A 21,448-nucleotide genomic window follows, 5' to 3' on the forward strand; every position below is an offset into this window, starting at 1 on the left:
ACGCCGGCGATCGGGGTCTTTTCTTAGTGTTGTGTCGCGCAGGCCGTGAGGTCAGAGGAAAAAAACCAGGCTGAGTTACGGGTGGGGGAAGAGGTGCGAGCTGTCTGTCAGTGGAGGTCGCTGAGCTCGCCTTCCCGGCCGGTTTCCGAGTTGGGAACTCCGGCTGATTTTGCTCCAAAGCAAGGGCAGTATCTGAACGCCCGGCGCTCCAGGAGCGGCCACTTTTGTAGAAGCACCTGAAATGCAGGGCCTTGCGCACTAGCCTTAGCGGTGACGCCAGCCACAGCAACCGCGCCGGGGCCCTGTGTGGAAGCTCCATCCCCTGCTCTTTGTGTCCGCCCAGACTCAGAGGCAGGTATTAGGTTTTCCCAGTTTTCTGGGTCGTAGTGGGTGGGGCTTGTGGGAGGTAGAGGAACGTCAGGTGCAGCGAGTGGCCTCACTTGTCCCCGTCGATTGATGGAGCAACTTGCTGCAGAGCAGTAGCTAGAGCCTGTCTTCCCTCAGCACTCGGTTACCTGAATCCTTTGGGAACTGTAGACGGCTCATTGAAAGTAATCACTGACTGCATCCTGTTTCTAAGGAAGACTCAAAGAGAAGGTTAAAGAATGTGTAATCGCCGTTACCACGATGCGAACTCTTGCTTTGGTTTGTTTCTGGTTTCACAGGTTTGGTCAGTTGTCGAGATTTAACATTTTCTTGTGGAATAGGAGAAAGTGAACAGGTGGAAGGAAGTTACTTTAGAGTTTCACTGGTTGCTTTTCAGGGCCCCTTGTCCCGATTTTGATTTGGAACAGAAAGACAACTTTTTGGGGTAAAGTATATAAAGTAAGTGTTATTCGCCCACTGAAGAAATGTGTAAGCATTTTTATTCATGATATTCATGATGAAGTCTTTTTTTCTGTTTCTGATCTTTTTAATTTGACCATTTTTTACTCCCAAGTTCTTCAAGGGCAGAAATTGTGTCTAGTTCATAGTTGATGGCCCTGTCGCTGGAATCACAACTGACTTAAAATAGGAGCTTCACCGGATTGTTGAGTGAAGGAATTTTCAAACCCAACTGCTTACATTATTGTTTTTGCTCATCTTATCTCTCTCAGCTCGTTTTTGTTTTTTTCACTAGCTTTCTTCCACTCACCAAGTGTAAGCAAATCTATGTGTTTGCTATCTTTTATGTAAGGCTATTTATGTATCCCATCCAGGAAGTAGTTGAAGCAGAACACTTATGAAATGTTTTATGCTAACTAGTATTTTAACTTTAATTTTTGCATTATCTTTATTTGGTTATTTGAATTTTAATTGTCTAAGTGATAGAGGTATCAAAATGAAAATCAAATAATATAGCACAGAGGGATTGTGTAACAAAATGTAACAGTTCATTATCTCCCTTCCTACCCTCAGTCCTGTTTTTCAGAGATAACCAGTTTTAATATTATCTAATTTTAAGTCTGTGTTGAATAATAAACTGCCAGTTCTTTTTCTTTTTACTGACTTCCTAAAATAGCCCACACCATCCACAATCTCTCTTCTCCAAATGTTTGAATAATTATCACAATGTTTTGTTTTTATATTTATTAGTTTTATAGTTCTAAATAATGTATGTAAACTATTATTTTTTTCACTCAACTTTTGAAAATATATTTTGGCTTCTTATTTGGTAAAATGAGGAAAGTAGTAACTGCTTTTTCCTTTACCACCACAGAAACCACATCCACTCCCACCTTCCCTTAGCTGGACCTTTGCTTATATGTTGTAAAGGTTAATAATATTTACACTATATTTCTTAACTACAGTTGTTTTTTTTACTTTGTTCATGTGTTTAAAACTGTTCTATGGCTTTATGAATATTCTTCAGTGCAGAACCAAGAAGTATTCTATGAAACATTTCCTTCCCAGTGTTTTAATTTCATGACACCTGTGGCACACTCAGGCAAAGATTTGTAATATTAACATCAAACTGATTCTTCTTCCTCTCCAGTGACAAAAAAATTATGCTGTATTTAAGTGCTTTATGTTTTAGACCATATGCTTAATATTTAGTTTTTAACCCTCTTCACTTTCACAGAGGACTTTCTTCTTTCTTTTTGGGAAAAGGTATGTGTGCTTTCTTTCTTCACCAACCCCCTCCAATCATGTGCTTTTTTCACCATGTCTTCTTGTTTCTTGTTTAAGAGGCTTCCATCATTTCTCTGCTTGAAGACATTTCTCTTGGAGCCCAATCACTTTGTTTCATTTGAACAGATTACATTCTAGTCCTTTTGTACAGCTTCTCTCCTGGGTTATGTTCATTGATCTTGAGTAAGTTACATTGTTCCTTAACCCCACATCTGTTTGGTTTTCTTTTCTGTTTTGGTAGAATACATTCTAGAGAAACTTATTCATAAAAGACCTGTGGTTGGTAATTTTATTTTTTGTTTGCCTGGCTGTAAATTATTATGTATTATTGATAGTTTGGCTGAATGTAGAAAACAAAATTATGTTTCTTCAAATCTTTTAAGGCTTTACTGTCTTCTAACTTCCATTGTTGCTTATAAGAATATGAGAATACTAGTGTGACTTTAATTTTTTGATGTCTGAACTATTTGTTTTCTCTCTGAAATAATGAAAATTTTTAATTATGCTTGATGCTTTGAAAATTTATGATGGCATGTCTTGGTGTGAGTTTATTGTCCTTGCGGTGAACTCATTCACAAGAGCTAGAATAAATGTTTCAGTGTGTGTCTTTTTTCATTTATCCTCCTTGAAATTACAACCCATTTTAATTTGAAGGTACATGTTTCACTTTAACTGTAGGGTATTTTCTCCTACCTGTCATAATTTATTCTCCTTTATTTCTCTATAGATGCTTTTTTCAATGCTCCCATAAGGTGGTTGTTGGATTCTAGGCTTGATTCACTATGTCTATTATCTTTTCTCTTATATAATTTTATTTACTTGCCCTTTTGCTCCATGTTCTGAACAATTATCTCAACTTTATTTCCAACACTTGTAATTTGGTAATCATCTATTTAATTTCCAAACCCTCATTTTTGAAAGTTACTCCTTTCTCACATTCTCTTTCATTTGTTTCATTTTTTATTAAATGAAATTTACATGTATTAAAGTACACTAATTTTTAAGTGACTAGTGTGATGAGTTTTGATAACATGTAAGCATCCACATGACAACCACTGCCCCATTCAGGTGTGGACATGTACACTGTTCCATAAGTTCCCATGTGTCCCTGTCCAGTCCCATCCTCCTTGCCAAAGGCACTGCATTCTCATTTTCATCATGGTACTTCAGAATTGTTGTTGCAGAACTACATTTAAATGGAGTCATAGGATATGAACTCTCCTGTGTCTAATTTGTCATGATAATTTTTTGAGGTACATCCATATTTTGGCATGTTTGTTCCTTTTTTGTTGTTGAATATAATTCCATTGGATGAATATACCAAAGCATGTTTATCCATTTGTTTGTATGACATTTTCATTGCTTCCAATTTTCAACTGTTACGAATAAAAGTACTGTGTACATTCTCATACAAATATTTTTATTATGGACAGATATTTTCATTTTTCTTAGGTAAATACCTAGTAGGAGTAGAATTTATGAGTCATAAGTTTGGGGTATTTTTAACTTCAAAGCAGTTTCCAAATAGTTTTCCATAGTTCATGCATGATTTTATGCTCCCACCAGTAGCAGTATTTCAGCTTCAGTTCCATATCTTCTTCAACACTTAACTATTGCCAGACATCCAAATTTTAGCCATTCTGGTAGGTGTGAAATGGTATTTTATTGTGGTTTTAATTTGCATTTCTCTGATGATTAATGCTGTTGAGAATTTTTTTGTGTGCTTATTGTCTATTTGTATGCTCTCCTTTGTGAAAATATATGTTTAAAACTTCTGCCTATTTTTTGGCGATCCTGCCTAAAGCATCTATAGCTTCAATGCAATTCCTATCAAAATACCAACAGCGTTCTTCAATGAACTAGAGAAAATCATCCTAAAATTCATATGGAACCACAAAACACCTCGAATAGCCAAAGTAATCCTGAGAAGGAAGAATAAAGCCGAGGGAATTATGCTCCCTAACTTCAAGTTCTACTACAAAACCACAGTAATCAAGACAATTTGGTACTGGCACAAGAACAGACCCATAGACCAATGGAACAGATTAGAGAGCCCTGATATAAACCCAACCATATATTGTCATTTAATACATGATAAAGGAGCCATGGACATACAATGGGGAAATGACAGCCTCTTCACCAGCTGGTGTTGGCAAAACTGGACAGCTACATGTAAGAGAATGAAACTGGATTATTGTTTAACCCCATGTACAAAAGTAAACTTGAAATGGATTAAAGACTTGAATGTAAGTCACGAAATGATAAAACTCTTAGAAGACAACATAGTCAAGCATCTCCTGAATATAAGCATTAACAACTTCTTCCTGAACCCATCTCGAGAAAGGGAAACAAAAGCGAAAATGAACTCATGGGACTACATCAAACTAAAAAGTTTTTGTACAGCAAAGGACATCATCAACAAAACAAAAAGGCATCCTACAGTATGCGAGAATATTTTTATAAATGACATACCCGACAAGGGGTTAACATCCAAAATATATAAAGAACTTATATGCCTCAACACCCAAAAAGCAAATAACCCAATTAACAAATAGGCAGAGGATATGAAGAGACAGTTCTCCAAAGAAGAAATTCAGATGGCCAACAGGCACAGGAAAGATGCTCCACATTGCTAATCATCAGGGAAATGCAAATTAAAACCACAATGAGATGTCACCTCACACCAGTAAGGATGGCCAGCATTGAAAAGACTAAGAACAACAAATGCTCCTGGGGATGTGGAGAAAGGGGAACCCTCATACACTACTGCTGGTGAGAATGTAAGCTAGTTCAATCATTATGGACTATCATTATTATATCATTATTATATACTAATCATTATTGCAGCACTTTTTACAATAGCCAAGATATGGAAGCAACCTAAGTGTCCATCAGTAGATGAATGGATAAAGAAGAAGTGCTACATATACATAATGGAATACTATTCAGCCATAAGAAAGAAACAAATCCTACCATTTGCAACAATATGGATGGAGCTGGAGGACATTATGCTCTGTGAAATAAGCCAGGTGGAGAAAGACAAATGCCAAATGATTTCCCTCATTTGTGGAGTATAACAATGAAGCAAAAGTGAAGGAACAAAATGGCAGCAGACTCAGAGACTCCAAGAATGATCTAGTGGTTACCAAAGGGAAGGGGTGATGCAGGGCGGGTGGGGAGGGAGGGAGAAGGGGACTGAGGGGTATTATGTTTAGTACACATGGTGTGGGGGATCACAAGGAGAACAGTGTAGCACAGGGATGGCACATAGTGGATCTGTGGCATCTTACTACACTGATGGACAGTGACTGCATTGGGGTATGGGTGGGGACTTGATAATATGGGTAAATGTCATAACCACATTGTTTTTTCATGTCAAACCTTCGTAAGAGTGTATATCAATCATACCTTAATAAAAAGTTAAAAAAAAATAACTTTTGCCTATTTTCATATTGTTTTTCTTTTATTATTGAGACATCATTGGCATTCTTTATGTATTCTGGATATGTCTATTGTCACGTATACATATACATCCATATATTTTATTAAAATGTTTTATATAATTAAATATAGATATAACAATACATTCCCTATCTTTTGTTTGGATTTTCATTTTCTCAGGTGTGCCTTTTGATGTGTAAAAGAATAAAAAAAAATTTTTTAATCCTTAGTTCTTCTAAATTTTTATTTTATTCTTTTACTTTTTGAATGTGTTCTACCTCGTATGTAAGTATTCCTGGGTTATTTATTATTTAGGTTTTCTTGTTTTCAAATTTTATGAGTATTGGCCTAACTTTCGTGTGACTTTTTTCTCCTACTCAACATTATTTTTTAAAGATGTTCATATAGTTCGCTTATTTCCCAATGTATATACTCTTCCACCAGATGAATATGCCACAATTTCTTTTACCATTCACCTGTCTTAGGATATCTAAGTTGTTTCCAGTTTAGGGATAATAGGCACAAAACCACCCTGATCAATCTTATATGTATTCCCTGGTGTATATGTCTAGGAGTTCCTGCAGGAATGTAATAGCAAAATAGTGTCAAACCGTTTTCCAAAGTGATTATACAAACTCAAATTCTATTTCTCCATGTTTTCCTAATATTATATATTACCAGATTTCTTAATTTTTACTATCTGGCAGGTATAAATTCTCATGGGATTTTAGTGAGAAATTTCTTGAATATTAATAAGGTTATCATATGTGTGTATATATATATATATATATGCAGTTTCTTTTTAGTTTTTTGTGAAATATGTTTTTTCAAACATCCTGTTTTATATAATGGATATAATATCTTCTTAAATATTTCTAAATATATTAGAATTGATATTGGGTTTTTTTTTTCATAAATTATTTTGATTGCCCAGGGCAGGTTTTGGGGGGGTGGTAGGGGGAGGAGGATATTTGATCCTTTGCCTTTGTACTGTAGTCTTTCCTCAACTATCTGATGCTTCCTAGATAGTTTATTATTTTAGAGTTAAGGAAGTCTGCCTGGAAGCTTTGTATATGGACAGGCTTGATGACTCACATACTCCATTTTAGGATGGCTACCCAGATCTTAACTGGAGTTCTACAAGTTCCAGAATTAAGAGGAATTTGCTTTTATCATCAGTGTTCATACTAGCTATTTAATGTAGTTCTGACACAATTCATTTAATTTCTGTAGGGTAGAATCTTATCTTTTTTTGCTTGAAGGATTAAATAACTGCTTGTTATTCGGGGGAGGGGGGTGTCAGTGGCAGAATTGACCCTTCTATTCTTCAGCCCTGTAAATTTTTCTCATTTGAAGCCCTCTTCTTCTTGCTGCTCACCATTGTTCTTACCTCCTCTGAATCTGTAAAGGCCAAGCATACCTCTTGACAATATTATTGATTGTAGCTTGTTTCTTTTGCTTCCTATGATGATACTCTTCCACATGCAAAATGTTTCACAGGTGTTTTTTGAAATCTTTCATCGGCTCATGACTTTTCTGTTTTCTTCCTGGTTATGAGTTTATACATTTTAAAACATTTCTTTTTGATGTTTTTAATGAGGTTTTGGGCACACATGAAAAGCACTCTAATACTTGATTTAGGATTCCAACATTTTTATTGTGGAAGCTGAGAAGGGAAGAATGCAGTGTCTTTTGTTAGACACTTGGGTGGGAGAGAGATTTTTTGTTGGGGGAAAACTTTCTTGTTGTGGTTGCCTTTGTGATTTATACTGATTTGGAGCAAATTTCTTAATCTCCATTATACAACTTCGGGGCAGTATATGCTTTGGAGGCCCTACTAATAGAAATCCTTAGTATATATACATGCAACATCCATATCTCATATAGGAGGCAGTAATACCTGTCAAGATAGTTGAGGGGATTAAAACATTATATGTAAGGTACCTAGCATAAAAACAAAAATAGATGAGTTATTTAAATAACATTATAGTGTCTTTTGTTTTCTAGTTTAATTCTTACTACTAATAGAGTCCCTAGTTATTTAAAGTTTCTGGCTGGTATCTCTATTTCCTCTTCCCTGACTTCTCTCACACTGTGAGGAGGAAAAGTTCATGATGGTCTGGGGCATTATTCAAGATTTAGGTAAATAAAAGAGCCTTATTGATAAGAATATGCAATAATTAACTTCCTCTAAACTCTTAAAACTGCCAGGCATCATTGAAGAGGGAATATTCTATCTCTTCCTATTTATTTCATTGAAAATCTTTAATTTTGATTTAGAGCTGTAATACAAATTTATGGTTGGGTGGTTTTTCCTCTTTGATATTATCTTGGAATTTTTAATTTTGATATCTTGTACTGTGAAATGTTCAGATCAGCATTTTCCTCCAAGTTACATATTGTTAAATCATGTTTAAGGTGAGAAAACACTGGCTTAATGCTTGGTTAATCTATCATAAAATTCTCTTCTTTTCCAGATCATCTTGGAAGATCTAAGACTCCAAAAATGTTTCCCTTGCAGGATGCAGAAATGGGTGCCTTTACCTTCTTTGCCTCAGCTCTGCCACATGATGTTTGTGGAAGCAATGGACTTCCTCTTACACCAAATTCCATCAAAATTTTAGGGCGATTTCAAATCCTTAAGACCATCACCCATCCCAGACTGTGTCAGTATGTGGATATTTCTAGGGGAAAGCATGGTGAGTTGTTGTTTTTTCCTATTCTGTGTTATCTGCTGTGACCCTGATTAGGTTATAAATGTGACATAGATGTATAAAGCAGTCAGCATGTGTGTGCATGCAAAACTCCACCCTTCACTCCAGCCAAACAGACTCATTTGAGTTTTCCTGACTGCCATCGCCTTGTTTTTATACTTTGCTATTTTCTCTCCTGGATTATACTGTGTCCCATTACCAAAAATCTGAACTTGGTCCCTTTCCTAGATTCTTTTATATCTTTTATTATATTTTATTGTTTTGTCTACCTAATTTGTCTCTTCTGAGGATTCTTAGTTTTTTAATTTAAGACTAAATGACTTTTGCCTCTGACAACCCCAGAGCCAGTACAGCACCTAACATATAGGCATTCAATACAATTTGTTGGGTGAACAAATTAATGAGTGATTCATGTTTCTCAGATTTGAGAATCAGGATTTTTAATTTTCTCTTTCAGGGAAACAACCTATCCTTATGCATATTTCTTTACCTCTATGAGAAGGAAATAAAAGTTATATGTTAGAAACCTTAGAAGCATCTATATAAATGTATTTTTTTTATTGAAAGTAATAATTTGGGCTAACAGTCTTCAAATGAATGAGTCATTAATTTGGGGGAGAGTCTTTTCATATAGTATTCCTTCTAGAAAATATAGTATCCCAGTAGAAAAGTTGAACCCTGTTGGTTAAAAAGTCAGTGTTTCACCACCAGAAAGGTGTTTACTGCCTTTTCAGTAGTATAGTCAAGTTCTTCCATATTTCATATCTTAATTCATTCGGGCTGCCATACCAAAACATACATTGAGTGGCTTATAAACAACAAACATTATTTCTCACAGTTCTGGAGGCTGGGAAGTCCAAGATCAAGGTACCAGTAGATTCATGTGTGGTGAGGTCCTCTTCCTCACTGGCAGCCACCTTCTTACTGTTAACCACACATGGCAGAAGTTGATAGGGAGTTACTCTCTCAGGTCTCTTTTATAATGTCACTAATTCTGTTCATGGGGACAGAACCTCCCAAAGGTCCTGCCCACAAACATAACATTGGGGACTGTGTCTTAACATAAGGATTTGGAGGGCACACAAACATTCAATCTGTAGTATTCCTAGAGATGCTTATGAAGGCAATATTTTAATTACTTTAAAATTATGTTTGGAAGCTTATTTGTATGCTGAGTTTCCATTTCTTATTTATTTTAAATGCATTTTAGTGAAATATATTTAATTTTTCTAACAAAAAATAATTTGTGGAAATTAACCCTATATACTTGCTGATACCTGTTTTTTTCTATAATTTATTTTCATATATTTCAACCTAATTTTAAAGACCATCAAACTACTTTTTCTTTTTGGGTTACTGGAAAAATAACCTAACAGATGCTTTCAAGTAATATCTTAAAAATTTTTGCATTTTGCAGACTGAGTAGAAAATATCTTTTTTAGTAAATATTAATGGCTACTACTGAGTGTTTATTATGTATCAGGCATTATTCTAAGTGCTTTATATATGTAATTAATCTTCATAACATTACCATGAGGTAGGAACTATTATTTTCATTTTACAGATAAAAAAATTGAGACACAGAGTAAGTAGCTAATACAAGGTCACACAATTAGAAAGTAAAGGGAGGCACAATACTAATACATTTAATAATTTTTGAAAGATTTTTAAATCAATAAGTCTAAGTAAGTGCAAATATCCACACATTTCTACCAATCAGAACTATTCATTGCCTTAAATACTTTGGAGCTCTATCACATACCTAGTAAGAGACATGAGAAGGAAGGTGGTAAAAAGAGGTAATTGTCCTGCAGATGATAAAAATACTTGATTTTCCTTATTCATACATATGTACACATTCACACATGCACTCTTCATTGGGACTTGCTTTACTGTACAGGGTTGCCTTTGATCCATTCAACAATAATTAGTAAATATTTACAAGGTTTAGCCTGACTTTTCAAGAGAATGTTGGTGAGCCATATGGAGGCCCATAAGGGTGTCTCTCCATGGGGAACACAGAGCTTAATAGAAAGCTAGAATTGAAGCGAAAGTTATAAAAATTCTGATGAGCTAAATATTTGTTTAGAATCAATCTTTCTTGTCTACTCTGACTTTTCTTACATTGTCATTTTACATACATAACCTTCATCCACTGGGATTACAATACTTTAACTGACTTACCTGCTACTGTGGCCCCTCTTTGCTAGGTGCCACAGATAAATGAGGATGAATGACAGGATCCCAGTTCACAAGTAAGCTCTACAAGTAGTAGAGGTGAAACATAGAAACATGATTATAATATAGTAACTGTTGTTACAGTAGGTGATGTACAATTTGCTATGCCATGGAAGCACAAAGGAAGGAATGTTGAATTCTACATTGAAGAGTATAGATATTAATCCAAGTCCTGTACATAAATTCTTGATAAGATAAGGGACTTCAGAACACAGAGGTGTAATTCTTCTGTGATGTTTTATTTATTTTTCATTCATTTTCATGGTAGTAGTAGCCCAAAAGGTTTAGTGGATTTTTAAAAGATATGCCGACCGTTATTGTTGACATATTCCTAAGAATCCATATATTAATATCATTCTTAGTCATTCTTATTCTTTTTAAAAGAACTTACATTTCTTAATTCTTATTTTTCCAAAAAAAATGAAGCAAACTACAATGTGCATCCATTGTTTTACATATCCAGTACATGAAAGAAAATGTATGAAAAAGGGAAAAAGGAACAAAATAAAATACAAAGTAATATTAGTTAACATACACTTGCTTCTAGTGGACTATAAATTTGTGAACTTCTTACAGGTCAAGGCAAAGGAATAAATTCAGTTGCTTCAAATTGCTTTTTGTGATGACACAGCATATAAAGAAGTAAATTTCTAGATATCTAAATCTGGAAAAATGGTCAGTTGCCAGCTTTATAACTTTCATAAAATCTGTTGTCCAGGTAACATAGAAAGGCATTAGTATAGAAACTTTGGTACGGTGTCTGGTATCTCCTACATTTGTTGCTATGGACAGAGTCCGTAACAAATCTGGCTGAGTTGGCTTTTTTGTTCTTTTCTGTGTTGATCTCTGAGCTGGGAAATCTCTGTAACTTCTCATCTCAATTTTTCTGTGGGTGAACATTTAAGTAAACTAAATTTGATAGTTTAAAATATCAACTCTTAATCCAGGAGCCACAGGGAACTATGGGTGTCAGGAGATGTGTGAGCCTCCTAAATCACATATAAAATTTTGTGGCTGTATGTACATGGATGTACAAGTATTTCCTGGATAATCTACAGTTTCAATCAGATTCTCTAAAAGGATTCCTAATGTAAAGAAAGGGTTGTAAAGCACCTATGTTGAGTATTAAGAGCTACAGAGAGAATTTGTCTTCCTTATTTAAAGACAGGCTTGAGAAGTTCTAATTTAGGACTGTAGACCTTACAGGGTTTATTTGATTTATATCTAGGATTGTACCGTATCACATATTCACCAATCTGGAGACCCACAATCAGGGCCACTGTATAGTTTTGCAATTTGTTCACTGTATAAAATCTTCTGGTTAATGGAATAAGGAGGAGATGAAATCTGATCCTTAATTCATTCTGGGAGAGGTGCTTTTTCTAATTTGCTTAACTATAGCCTTGAAGACTAGTGGTAACTATACCTACAGCAGATTTATAGGTAGCTATAGCCACTTGCCAAAAGTCTAGAAAGAAACTTTGGGAAATATGTTGTTTAAAAAAAACCTTTTTTGCTAAATGGCTTCTATGATGTTAACTAAATGTTGAAAAATAGGAAGAAAAATATGGAACTTTTTAATCACTGAACAACTGATATTGTCAATCACTGAATGCCTCAAACCTTCCCACCCCAGTCCAATTACAAATTCTAAAGAATTTCAATTGTTGGGTTGGCCCAGTTCCAAAACTACCGGAAGCAAATTTTGAGTTTGCGTGACTTCCCAAACTCTTGTCACTTTACTCAGTTCTTAGGACTTCTTTATCCATGTATCATGAAATGCCCATTATTTCTTTCCACTATTTCTGGAAACCTATTTGGAGTTGATCAAGGTCTTGGTCCTATCCAGTTTCCCTAGGCTTTTTTTCCTCAGGATAATTGATTGAATAGTCCTAGATGTTTCTTCAGCTCCTTTTCCTCCTTCTACCTAAATAAGCCCCTGTAAGCACTGAACTAAGAAAAACGTGATGGCATAATCCCTCTGGAGAACATTATTGCTAACTGTGTAGGAATCTTCCTTTTAGTTATTAATGTTAGGTAAAATTGGTCAGAAATTGATCCCTTTAGACACAGTTAAAGTCTGTTAGGGTTGAAGCCAGCTAAATGATCTAGGTTGTCCCTTAGGCCTGTCCACCATAGTACGTTACTCTGCTTCTCCTGTTTGCCCTGCTCCTTAATCTAAGCATCCGTCTCTTCTAGGGTAACATAGGTCATGGATATGTATAACTTCATATATTTTAAGTTTGACTGCCTCGAATGAAAATATCAGTGATTGTCAACAGGTTAGGAATTTGATTATCTTGTTTGTATTGGCAGTGTTCACTGTCCTGAAAAGTTGTATGCATAAGGAATAAGTAACTGAATTAGACTACGAATTTATGTAAAGGTCTGTTTGTTCCAAAGCATCACGGTTATTTCAGTTGCATTTAATTTGAGAAATTTGAGAGGTTCTACTCAACAGTTTTCCTTGTGAACAATGCACATTTCTCAATGATGTAACACCACATGGTTTGGGTTTGGAGTCCATTTAATTATCTCCTCAAAGAATTTTTATTTTGGTTCATTTTTCCCCTTTATTCTTCCTATACAGGTATCTCACATCTCATCATTGTTAACCTGCTAGATGCCCACTTTCCCCTTCTTACTTGGAGTTAGGTGTGACATGTGGTCTATTTTAGTAACATTATGTTTTCACACATTAGGTTATCTCAGAAGTCAGCATTTCACTGGTTTCTATAGGTCATTCAAAAGGGGTTCGAGATGATTTTACTTTCTTGCTAACTTAGCAGGATGAGGTAGTTAATCTCAAGAATTGTGGACATTGTATTAGAATTTGAGAACTTGGTTTATTGAAAGAAAAGTTGAAAATATCTTTACAGAAAAAAGGCCAATAAAACATGAAACTATTTAAGTTAACAAATCTTTTTCTTTTGAGCTTAAAATTTTAGCAGTGTTTAAAAGCAGAGTGAGGATTATAAATGGTAAAGCAGCCCATTCTATTTGATATTAATAACCCAGAAATCTTTTGGTGATTGTTTGATAGTTTAAAATATCAACTCTTAATCCAGGAGCCACAGGGAACTATGGGTGTCAGGAGATGTGTGAGCCTCCTAAATCACATATAAAATTTTGTGGCTGTATGTACATGGATGTACAAGTATTTCCTGGATAATCTACAGTTTCAATCAGATTCTCTAAAAGGATTCCTAATGTAAAGAAAGGGTTGTAAAGCACCTATGTTGAGTATTAAGAGCTACAGAGAGAATTTGTCTTCCTTATTTAAAGACAGACTTGTTTAAATCAGAAACAAAATTATTTTAACTAATAGATTTAAGATTCAGGTAGAGAATACTAGAATTGTTAAGGACCTATCAGATAATTTATTCTATATCTCTAACTACATACACAGCACTTCAGCCTAAGTGTCTTTTTGAGTTCAGAGTTCCATCAGAGAAACCTAAGTAATAGAGATTAATTGCTAGGAATTGGCTTAAGTGATTGTGGGAGCAGGGTAGGCAAGTCTGAAATTCATAGGGTGGCCTAAAAAGAAGGACAAGATGGACTCTTGGACAAGAGCTGAAGCTGCAATCCATGAGCAGAATTTCTTCAGAGAAGCCTCAATTCTGTTCTTATTAAGGCCTTTACAACTGATTGGATCAGGATCACCCAGATTATCTAGGATAATCTTTCTTGCTTAAAGTAAGCTGATTACGTAAATCATTTATAAAATACCTTCAGGATAACTTCTAGATTGAATAACTGAAGATTATAGTCTAGCCATGTTAATTACTAGGTCACAGTGTCCTAGTAACAATACTATTTTTAAGCACAGAATTTTTTCTTGGTCAGTTTTACTGTTTAGAAATTTATTTAGATATATTTAAAAAGTGTTCTAGTCTCCGTTTTTACGGTGAATAACTAACAATGATGCAGTAACTGTATTCTAATAACCTTTTATATTATCATAGCATATTTACAATTTATCTCTTGCTTTCTCTAAGTTACAAAAATTTTTTTAAATCCATCATTCAGTCCTTCTCCTAATCAACTCATTTATTATCTTTTTGGGTAATATTGTAGTCTTTTAAGTTTTTTAGCATTGACTAAAAAATGCAGTTCAGGCTATGTATGCGCTACAGTGATACTTGATATTCATTAAATATTTATTAGACGAAAGATAATTTCACAGCTCTTGTATGTTCTACTCTTTAAAGTTCATCTTAGTGTCACATGTTTTTTATAAGTAATGCCACTATATTGCTGACTTACATTTGGCACATTATGATTCCTAAATATTTTTGTCATGTATTATTCTGTGAAACTATATTGTTTTTATAACAAAGAGAAGTTATTTTCAAATAGTGGTCCAAAGTTTCAGGATGAAGACTCTCCAAAGATTTCTTGAAAACACTGGTTCATATTGGAAACATTGTTTTGGTATACATTCTGTTACCTCTGGGAGAAACTTTGATATTCTGTCAAGTATTCGGGCTCTGCTGTATTAAAATATTGCTTCAAAGTTCCTTAGCATCCTGAAACTTTGGCAAACTCTAGTTTATGGTATTTTGAAGAGTTTCCAGAAGAAGCCTGACAAATCAAGTTTTTTTTCCTAAATCATTTTAAGCCTGACAAATTTTAAGCTTGTGCCAAACATTGGAAATCTCTCATAGATATGGAGACATGAACATCCAATTTAAAATTACTAATTAATAGAACATGTACATTTTAACAAGTTCTGATTTTTTTATATTAACATCACTGTTAAGGTATTATTATGCCTAGTTTACAACAGGCATATAATTTTCTACACAGGACAGAACTCTATTTTGTTAATGACAGTCATCATCTCAAACCTATATTCATTTCTAATGACTATACAATGCCTTTGTTTATTCATTGAACAAGAATTTTTATATTAGACACATATGTTTGAGGTGTCATTCTAGACAGTGATGATACATTTTGAACAAGACTAACATTTTCTGTCATCATAAACATGTTATCTAGTGGGGAACAAAGATTAAATAAAAATGTGTATAAACCCTCAAAGTTGAAGTGTTACAAAGGAGAAGTACAGGGTAGCACAGATTATAGGAGGAGCAATATAATAAAATATAGGAGGAGCAAATTGATTTGGGGAACAGAAAAGTGTTCCCTGAGGAAGTCACATTTAACTGAGGAATGAATAATAATAATAGCTAACACTTAGATAGTGATTGCTACATGCCAGGCACTATTCTAGATCCTTATATATTAACTCATTTCATCCTCACAATAGCTCTATGAGGTAAGTGGTGGTGTTTTCCTCATTTTATAGAAGAGAAGACCATGACATAGAAAGGTAGCAAACTTCCCCAAGGTCACATAGCTAATGAGTAGTAAACCTGGGATTTGAACCCTGTGCTCTAACTGCTGTGTTTCACGATAGGAATTAACTGAAAGTAAGAAGTGGGGAAGATCATTTTGGCAATAGGAACCCATGTGCTAATGCCTTAAGGCAAGATGGAGGAAGGATGTCTGGGGTGACTGGAAGTTGGTGAGCTAGAGATAAAATAACAAAAATGAAGCTAGAGAGGGAGTTGCATATTCAGATTTTTTATTGTTATTTTATCACTTAGACTTTAGTATGAAAATATGTTGGAGGATAATAAGAATTTAATGTGGGAAGATCAGGTAAGAGATCATTGCAGTAATTTAATAAGAGAGGGTGCTGGCTTGGACCCAGATTATGGCAGATGGAGCAAACTGTACAGATTCTTGAAAACACTTGGGAGATAGAAATAGCAGGGCTTTTTGTTTGGATTTGAGAAAGGCAGATTACTCTTAAATTTCTCATGGGAGCAGCTGGTAGAATAGTGGTACCATTGATCTGTTAGAAAATAAAAATTACATCATACTGCTGATTAAGCCAACCAAAATTTTATCGCATGATTTAATCTCAGCAGGTTCCATGATCTTACAGTCCCAAGTCAATTTTCTGTTCTTTCTCCACAGCCATGATTCAAAACATTTTTACTTTTCTCAAGTTTCTGAACTCAGTTTCAAAGACTTTGTGTTTAATTAAATTGTCAAGATAATTTTTCCTTAGCTCCCAATTTCCCCTCCACTTCGAAATTTGTTTGTATCTTCATCCGAGCTTTCCCTCCTCCTAGTCTTTGTCAGAAGAAGGATTGCTGCTTTTTTCTTAAGGTAAACCTTTCCGTCTGTTTTTCCTGATGTGCCTAAGAGAAACTCTGGAGAAAAACACACAAGATGAAAAGGAATTGTTATTAAATACATTGTTTTATTACACCTCTATCCTTATTATTATATATATTTGCTAATTGTGTAGTAAATACAGAGTTTGAAAAGCTCTTGTATAATATCATTTGTACTATATGTTAATATCTTTTGTGAGGTGTATTATTTTGTTATTAAAACATTGTGTTAATCAGATAAACTGGATTTGCTTTGTTTTACTCAGAGAGACTGGTGGTGGTGGCTGAACACTGTGAACGGAGTCTAGAAGACTTGCTTCGAGAAAGGAAACCTGTAAGGTACTGTGTAGTATCAGGACAATTAAATGAAAAGCAGAAATTGGCAAACAAGGCATTTAACTAGAAACCACAGGGTTTTAGTTTCCTCTGTTACTTGTTTAATGATAAAATCCAGGTACAAATTTTAATTTTAGGAAATTTAATTCCTCATAGAAATTCAACTTATTGACATTGTCAGTGTTCAGCTTTTGTGAGGTAGGTATTCTCCAAAGGATTGACAAAGAAAAATCTTAAAGAGGGTATGTATGAAAATTTGAATTATTTGTAGTGCTAAGCATTTCTCTAGCTGAGATTAAGAGTATTTTTCTGAGAGAAGTACATGGAAACTTCTTACAGAATACTGTAATATATAGGGATATGGAGAACTGTGTTAAGTGAAGGCCATGTTGAAGAGTAGAAAGAAGTAATAATCATGACTTGGCTGTGGAATCTCATGATACAGTTTAAATTCACTTATTTCAATGACTCAATAAATGTACTTTCTATCTCAGGCATAGGTAAAAACTATGTGTGGACTATACTTTATTATGAATATACTATTAAATGAGCTTCACAGATTTTCTGTAATTATCTTAAAACCATGAAAAATATTCTTTTAGTAAATAAAGCTGTACTAAACAAAGGAAAAATGCTTGCCATGAATCTTTTTGGATTATAGTTATCCATCCTAGTTTAAAGAAATTTTCTCAGTCAGTACTTTTCAATCACTGCTATGTTCTAGATGAAAATAAATATTTTTCAAGGGTGGAAAAAATTGTGTCTTACTAAATGGTACTAATTTAATAGAAGTAAAAAAAAATTGAAGAAAATACTTTCTTTGATACTTAAAGTGATTTGATTTTAAGTCACCTCTGGAATGAAAGGTGCAGCTAACAAGTATACCATTGCCTTACTTGCTTCTTTAGAAAAGTCTAACCTGACCATAGGTAATAAAAGTAACTTTTCTATATATTAGAAATACCTTAACTTTATTTAGTAACTATCTTTTTAAATTCTAACTTTTGCAAGTCACAAATATTTTTCAAAGAACATATTATTCTTTGTTCACCAGTTTATACTTTACAGGTCACTGATGTTAAAAAAAAATTCTCTGTGAAAGCTAATTATTAAAATGTAAAACCAATTGTAGCCACATGTTTAGGAATTTTAACTGAGCCTGGGTTAAATTCATATTTACAATGCTGTGTGCATAATGAAAAAGCCACTAGCTATCTAGGAAGCTGGAACAAATCCATTAATCATTTTCCTTATTTGCAAAGCAGTTTTACTTGATCTAGTGATCATTCTAGAAGACATTAGTAATATATTAACCTGCTGTTGTCCTTTATTTAATTGGGAGATTTCTTGACAGAAGAACCCATGACAAATGTGTGTAAAATTTCAGCACTATAATTTAAAAGACAAATAATTATAGAAACATGTTTTATGATCCAGCAGCCCCACTCCTGAAATTTTGTGCCCTACATCACTCATTTGCTTCATTCTAGTCCCAGCTCTGCCTTACTATTTAACCAAGAAAAAGAAAAAGATACACGTTCACCATAAAATTTGCATGAGGATGTTCCCATAAACATTATTCACAGTACCTCCAAACTGGGAAGAACGCAGATGTCCATCAGTGGGAGAATGGATAAACAAGTCGTAGCATATTAACAACAAAAGGAGTGAACTATTGATAAATACAACATGATGAGCCTTAAAAATATCATGCTGAGCAAAAGAAGCAGACAAACGATTATATTCTTCTATTTATGTGAATTTTGGAACAATCAAAACTCCTCTGTAGTGATAGACATGAAAACAGTGCTTGAGTCTGGTTGGGAGAGGGAGTGATATAAGAACTGATTCAAGATAACCTTGAGGGAACTATTTGGGGTAATGGAATTTTTTACATATTAGTCAGGGTATTACTTACATAGTGCATGTTCTTGCAAAACTTGTTGAGATTCATTAAAATATGCACTTACAATGTGTGTGTTTCACCTATGAAAAATTATGGGTTGGGTAATGTTGCTTAACAAATTGCCTCAGCATGTAAGTGGCTTAAAACAACAATAAACATTTGTCATTTCATAAAATTTCTCTGAGTCAGGAATTCAAGATTGGATTACCTGGGTGGTTTTAGCACAAGATTTTATGAGGTTGCAGGCAATATTTCAGCTGGGTCTGTAGTAATCTGAAAGCTTGAGGGGCTTGATGATCTGTTCTAGGAAAACTCATTTATTTGGTGCCAGTTCTTGACAGTAGGCTTTTAGTTCCTCCCCACCTTGACAGCCTTTCCACTGGACTCTTCACTATCCTCACAAAATGGTGGTTGGCTTCTCTTAGAGTGAGCAATCTAAGAGTGAAAAAAGGAGAAATGGAGACTGCAGTGCCTTTTAGGAGCTAGCCTCAGGAGCCCAAACTGTCATTTCTGACCATTGCAGAATGGTCGGCCATTAGGCCTATTCAGTGTTACAGGGAACTACACAGCAATCCCAGGAGTCGGGTCACTGGGGATCATCTTAGAGACCGGTTATCATGAATTATGAGGGATCATAAAAGTACCTAAAAAAAAGGTGAATTACTAAACCAACATTAATGCTAACCAAAAAATAACTGAAGTTTTTTAAATTATTCAATATTCATTAAGATACTTGGGACAGACGAAAGGAAGGCACCTTTATACACTATGAAAGAAGGCAGAGTATTAAGTATCCAGAGGTGGCATAGTCTTCACAGGTATAGCTATGCTATACTCAGAATTGCTCTCCTGAAAACTGATGTTACTCGTGGTCTTATGCTCTCAGTCCTTCTAAAGGACTCTAAGCCACAGCGAGAGTAGTGCTGTGGTCAGCAGTATGGTAGTAACTATAGAATGTTCCTTCTGATCTTCCCATTACCCTCTCTGCCCACATCCTTCCTTTACTTACTAAAAGAATTGAGGCAGGAGAGAGAAGTTAGTAACTAAGAAGACAAATTTCCATTTTTAGCATTTTACCTCAGTTCTATCCTTTTATTTTTTTTCACTTTTAATTGTACTATGTAAGAATATAATCAGTATTGCTTTGCCAATAAGATTAAATCCATTAGCTCATGAAGTTTTACTTTTTTGTGTTTATCTTACCTTATCCTTGTTTTACCAATGATAGATCAAATAGCAATGAACACCAGTAGTTTTAACACTGTAAAAGTGTAAAAAAGCCCTTTCCTCAATGCCTTTATATATGTCTTCATGAGGATAAAATTTTATAGATGAGAGCATATTCTTTGAATATGTAGATAAACATGAATATGATTAAATGCGAATTTCATATTGTCTGTCATGCCATTTACATTTTCTAATAGTCTTTCATTTATTTAAAATAGATTATATAATAGCTTTTATGAATCTAATTTCTTCAAGTAAGATATATTTAAACACTTTTGCAAATAAACTACCATTTTTAAAATCATTCTGGTAATACAGTAACATTCAATATTTTCCTTGTTCTTTTTGAGATACAGCCTGCAGCATTTACTGCCTTTGAGTAGGAATGGTTCTGTCACGTTCAGTTCTAAATTGTTATCTGATCCTCCCATTTAATTAGCTTTGTTGAAAATTATTTTTGACTTTCCACATATTTGGATTACATTAGTCTCCAATAGCAGAGCAGCTTTCATGTACAGAGTGGATCTGCTGCAATTCTAATTAATTCTATAACCTGTTTATGAAAAGTGAGAAGACATTCTTATGGCTTATAAATCAGTTCTTTCCCCAGCTGCCCAGAGTAAGCACCCTGCACCTGTAAAAAGGCTGATACAAAATAAACAGGAAATCTGTTTGGATGGGGTTGCAACTTGAGACCCAGGATTTTTACTTGCCCATCTGTTTCTAACTTGCAAAACTGTAAGCTGTGGGTTGTCTGGTAGTTTTTTGAAGTTGACTGTCTAAACTTAAACATCATTCAAGGCATACATCTTACTAGATTTCTGTTTTGAAGACAATTTTAAATCTTTTGTAAAATTGATGGGACAGGGAGTAGAGAAATGAAAACTAGAAACTTAGAGAAGAGTTGTGTCAATTTATTATTTTCATAACAAATTTAACATAATGGAATAAGCAAAACTTTACAGTAGTTTTGTACTAAAACTTTATGGTAGTAATTCATGTTACAAATATATGCAATTTAAGACTATCTTGAGGTTTCAGATACCACTAGAAAAATCAAGCATTCTCTTTTTTTTGTAATTTTAATGGTATAAAACCCCTTTTGAAAATTCAAATTCTCCAAACAGAAAATAATTTTGTGCTATGACCTGAAAGTATCATCTAGTTAGTCAGTTCTCTGTAAAGGAATGTTATTTGTATGAATAGTTTGCTAATCTTGTTTGAAAGAGAAAACTCCTCACTATTTTCTTTAGAGTCCATTCAGGCTTAAATATGAG

At 34.3% G+C, this 21,448-nt stretch overlaps 1 protein-coding gene across 6 annotated transcripts in view; it reads left to right on the top strand.

Annotated features, from left to right (window-relative positions):
• Positions 1–85: 85 nt before the first annotated feature.
• TBCK (TBC1 domain containing kinase) overlaps positions 86–21,448 on the top strand; it is a 197,001-nt gene continuing 175,638 nt past the window's right edge. For 2 of the 6 annotated variants that reach the window (XM_073237202.1, XM_073237205.1), the window contains exons 1-3: positions 86–355; positions 8,031–8,252; positions 16,969–17,041. In XM_073237202.1, the coding sequence (XP_073093303.1) occupies positions 8,060–8,252; positions 16,969–17,041 (266 nt within the window). In that variant the 5' untranslated portion in view covers positions 86–355; positions 8,031–8,059. Of the gene's footprint in view, positions 356–8,030; positions 8,253–16,968; positions 17,042–21,448 lie in introns of those variants that run through there. The other 4 variants (XM_073237206.1, XM_073237207.1, XM_073237204.1 and 1 more) reach the window with 3 other exon arrangements.

Source organism: Manis javanica, chromosome 5 (genome assembly GCF_040802235.1).
Source record: "Manis javanica isolate MJ-LG chromosome 5, MJ_LKY, whole genome shotgun sequence".
NCBI lineage: Eukaryota > Metazoa > Chordata > Mammalia > Pholidota > Manidae > Manis > Manis javanica.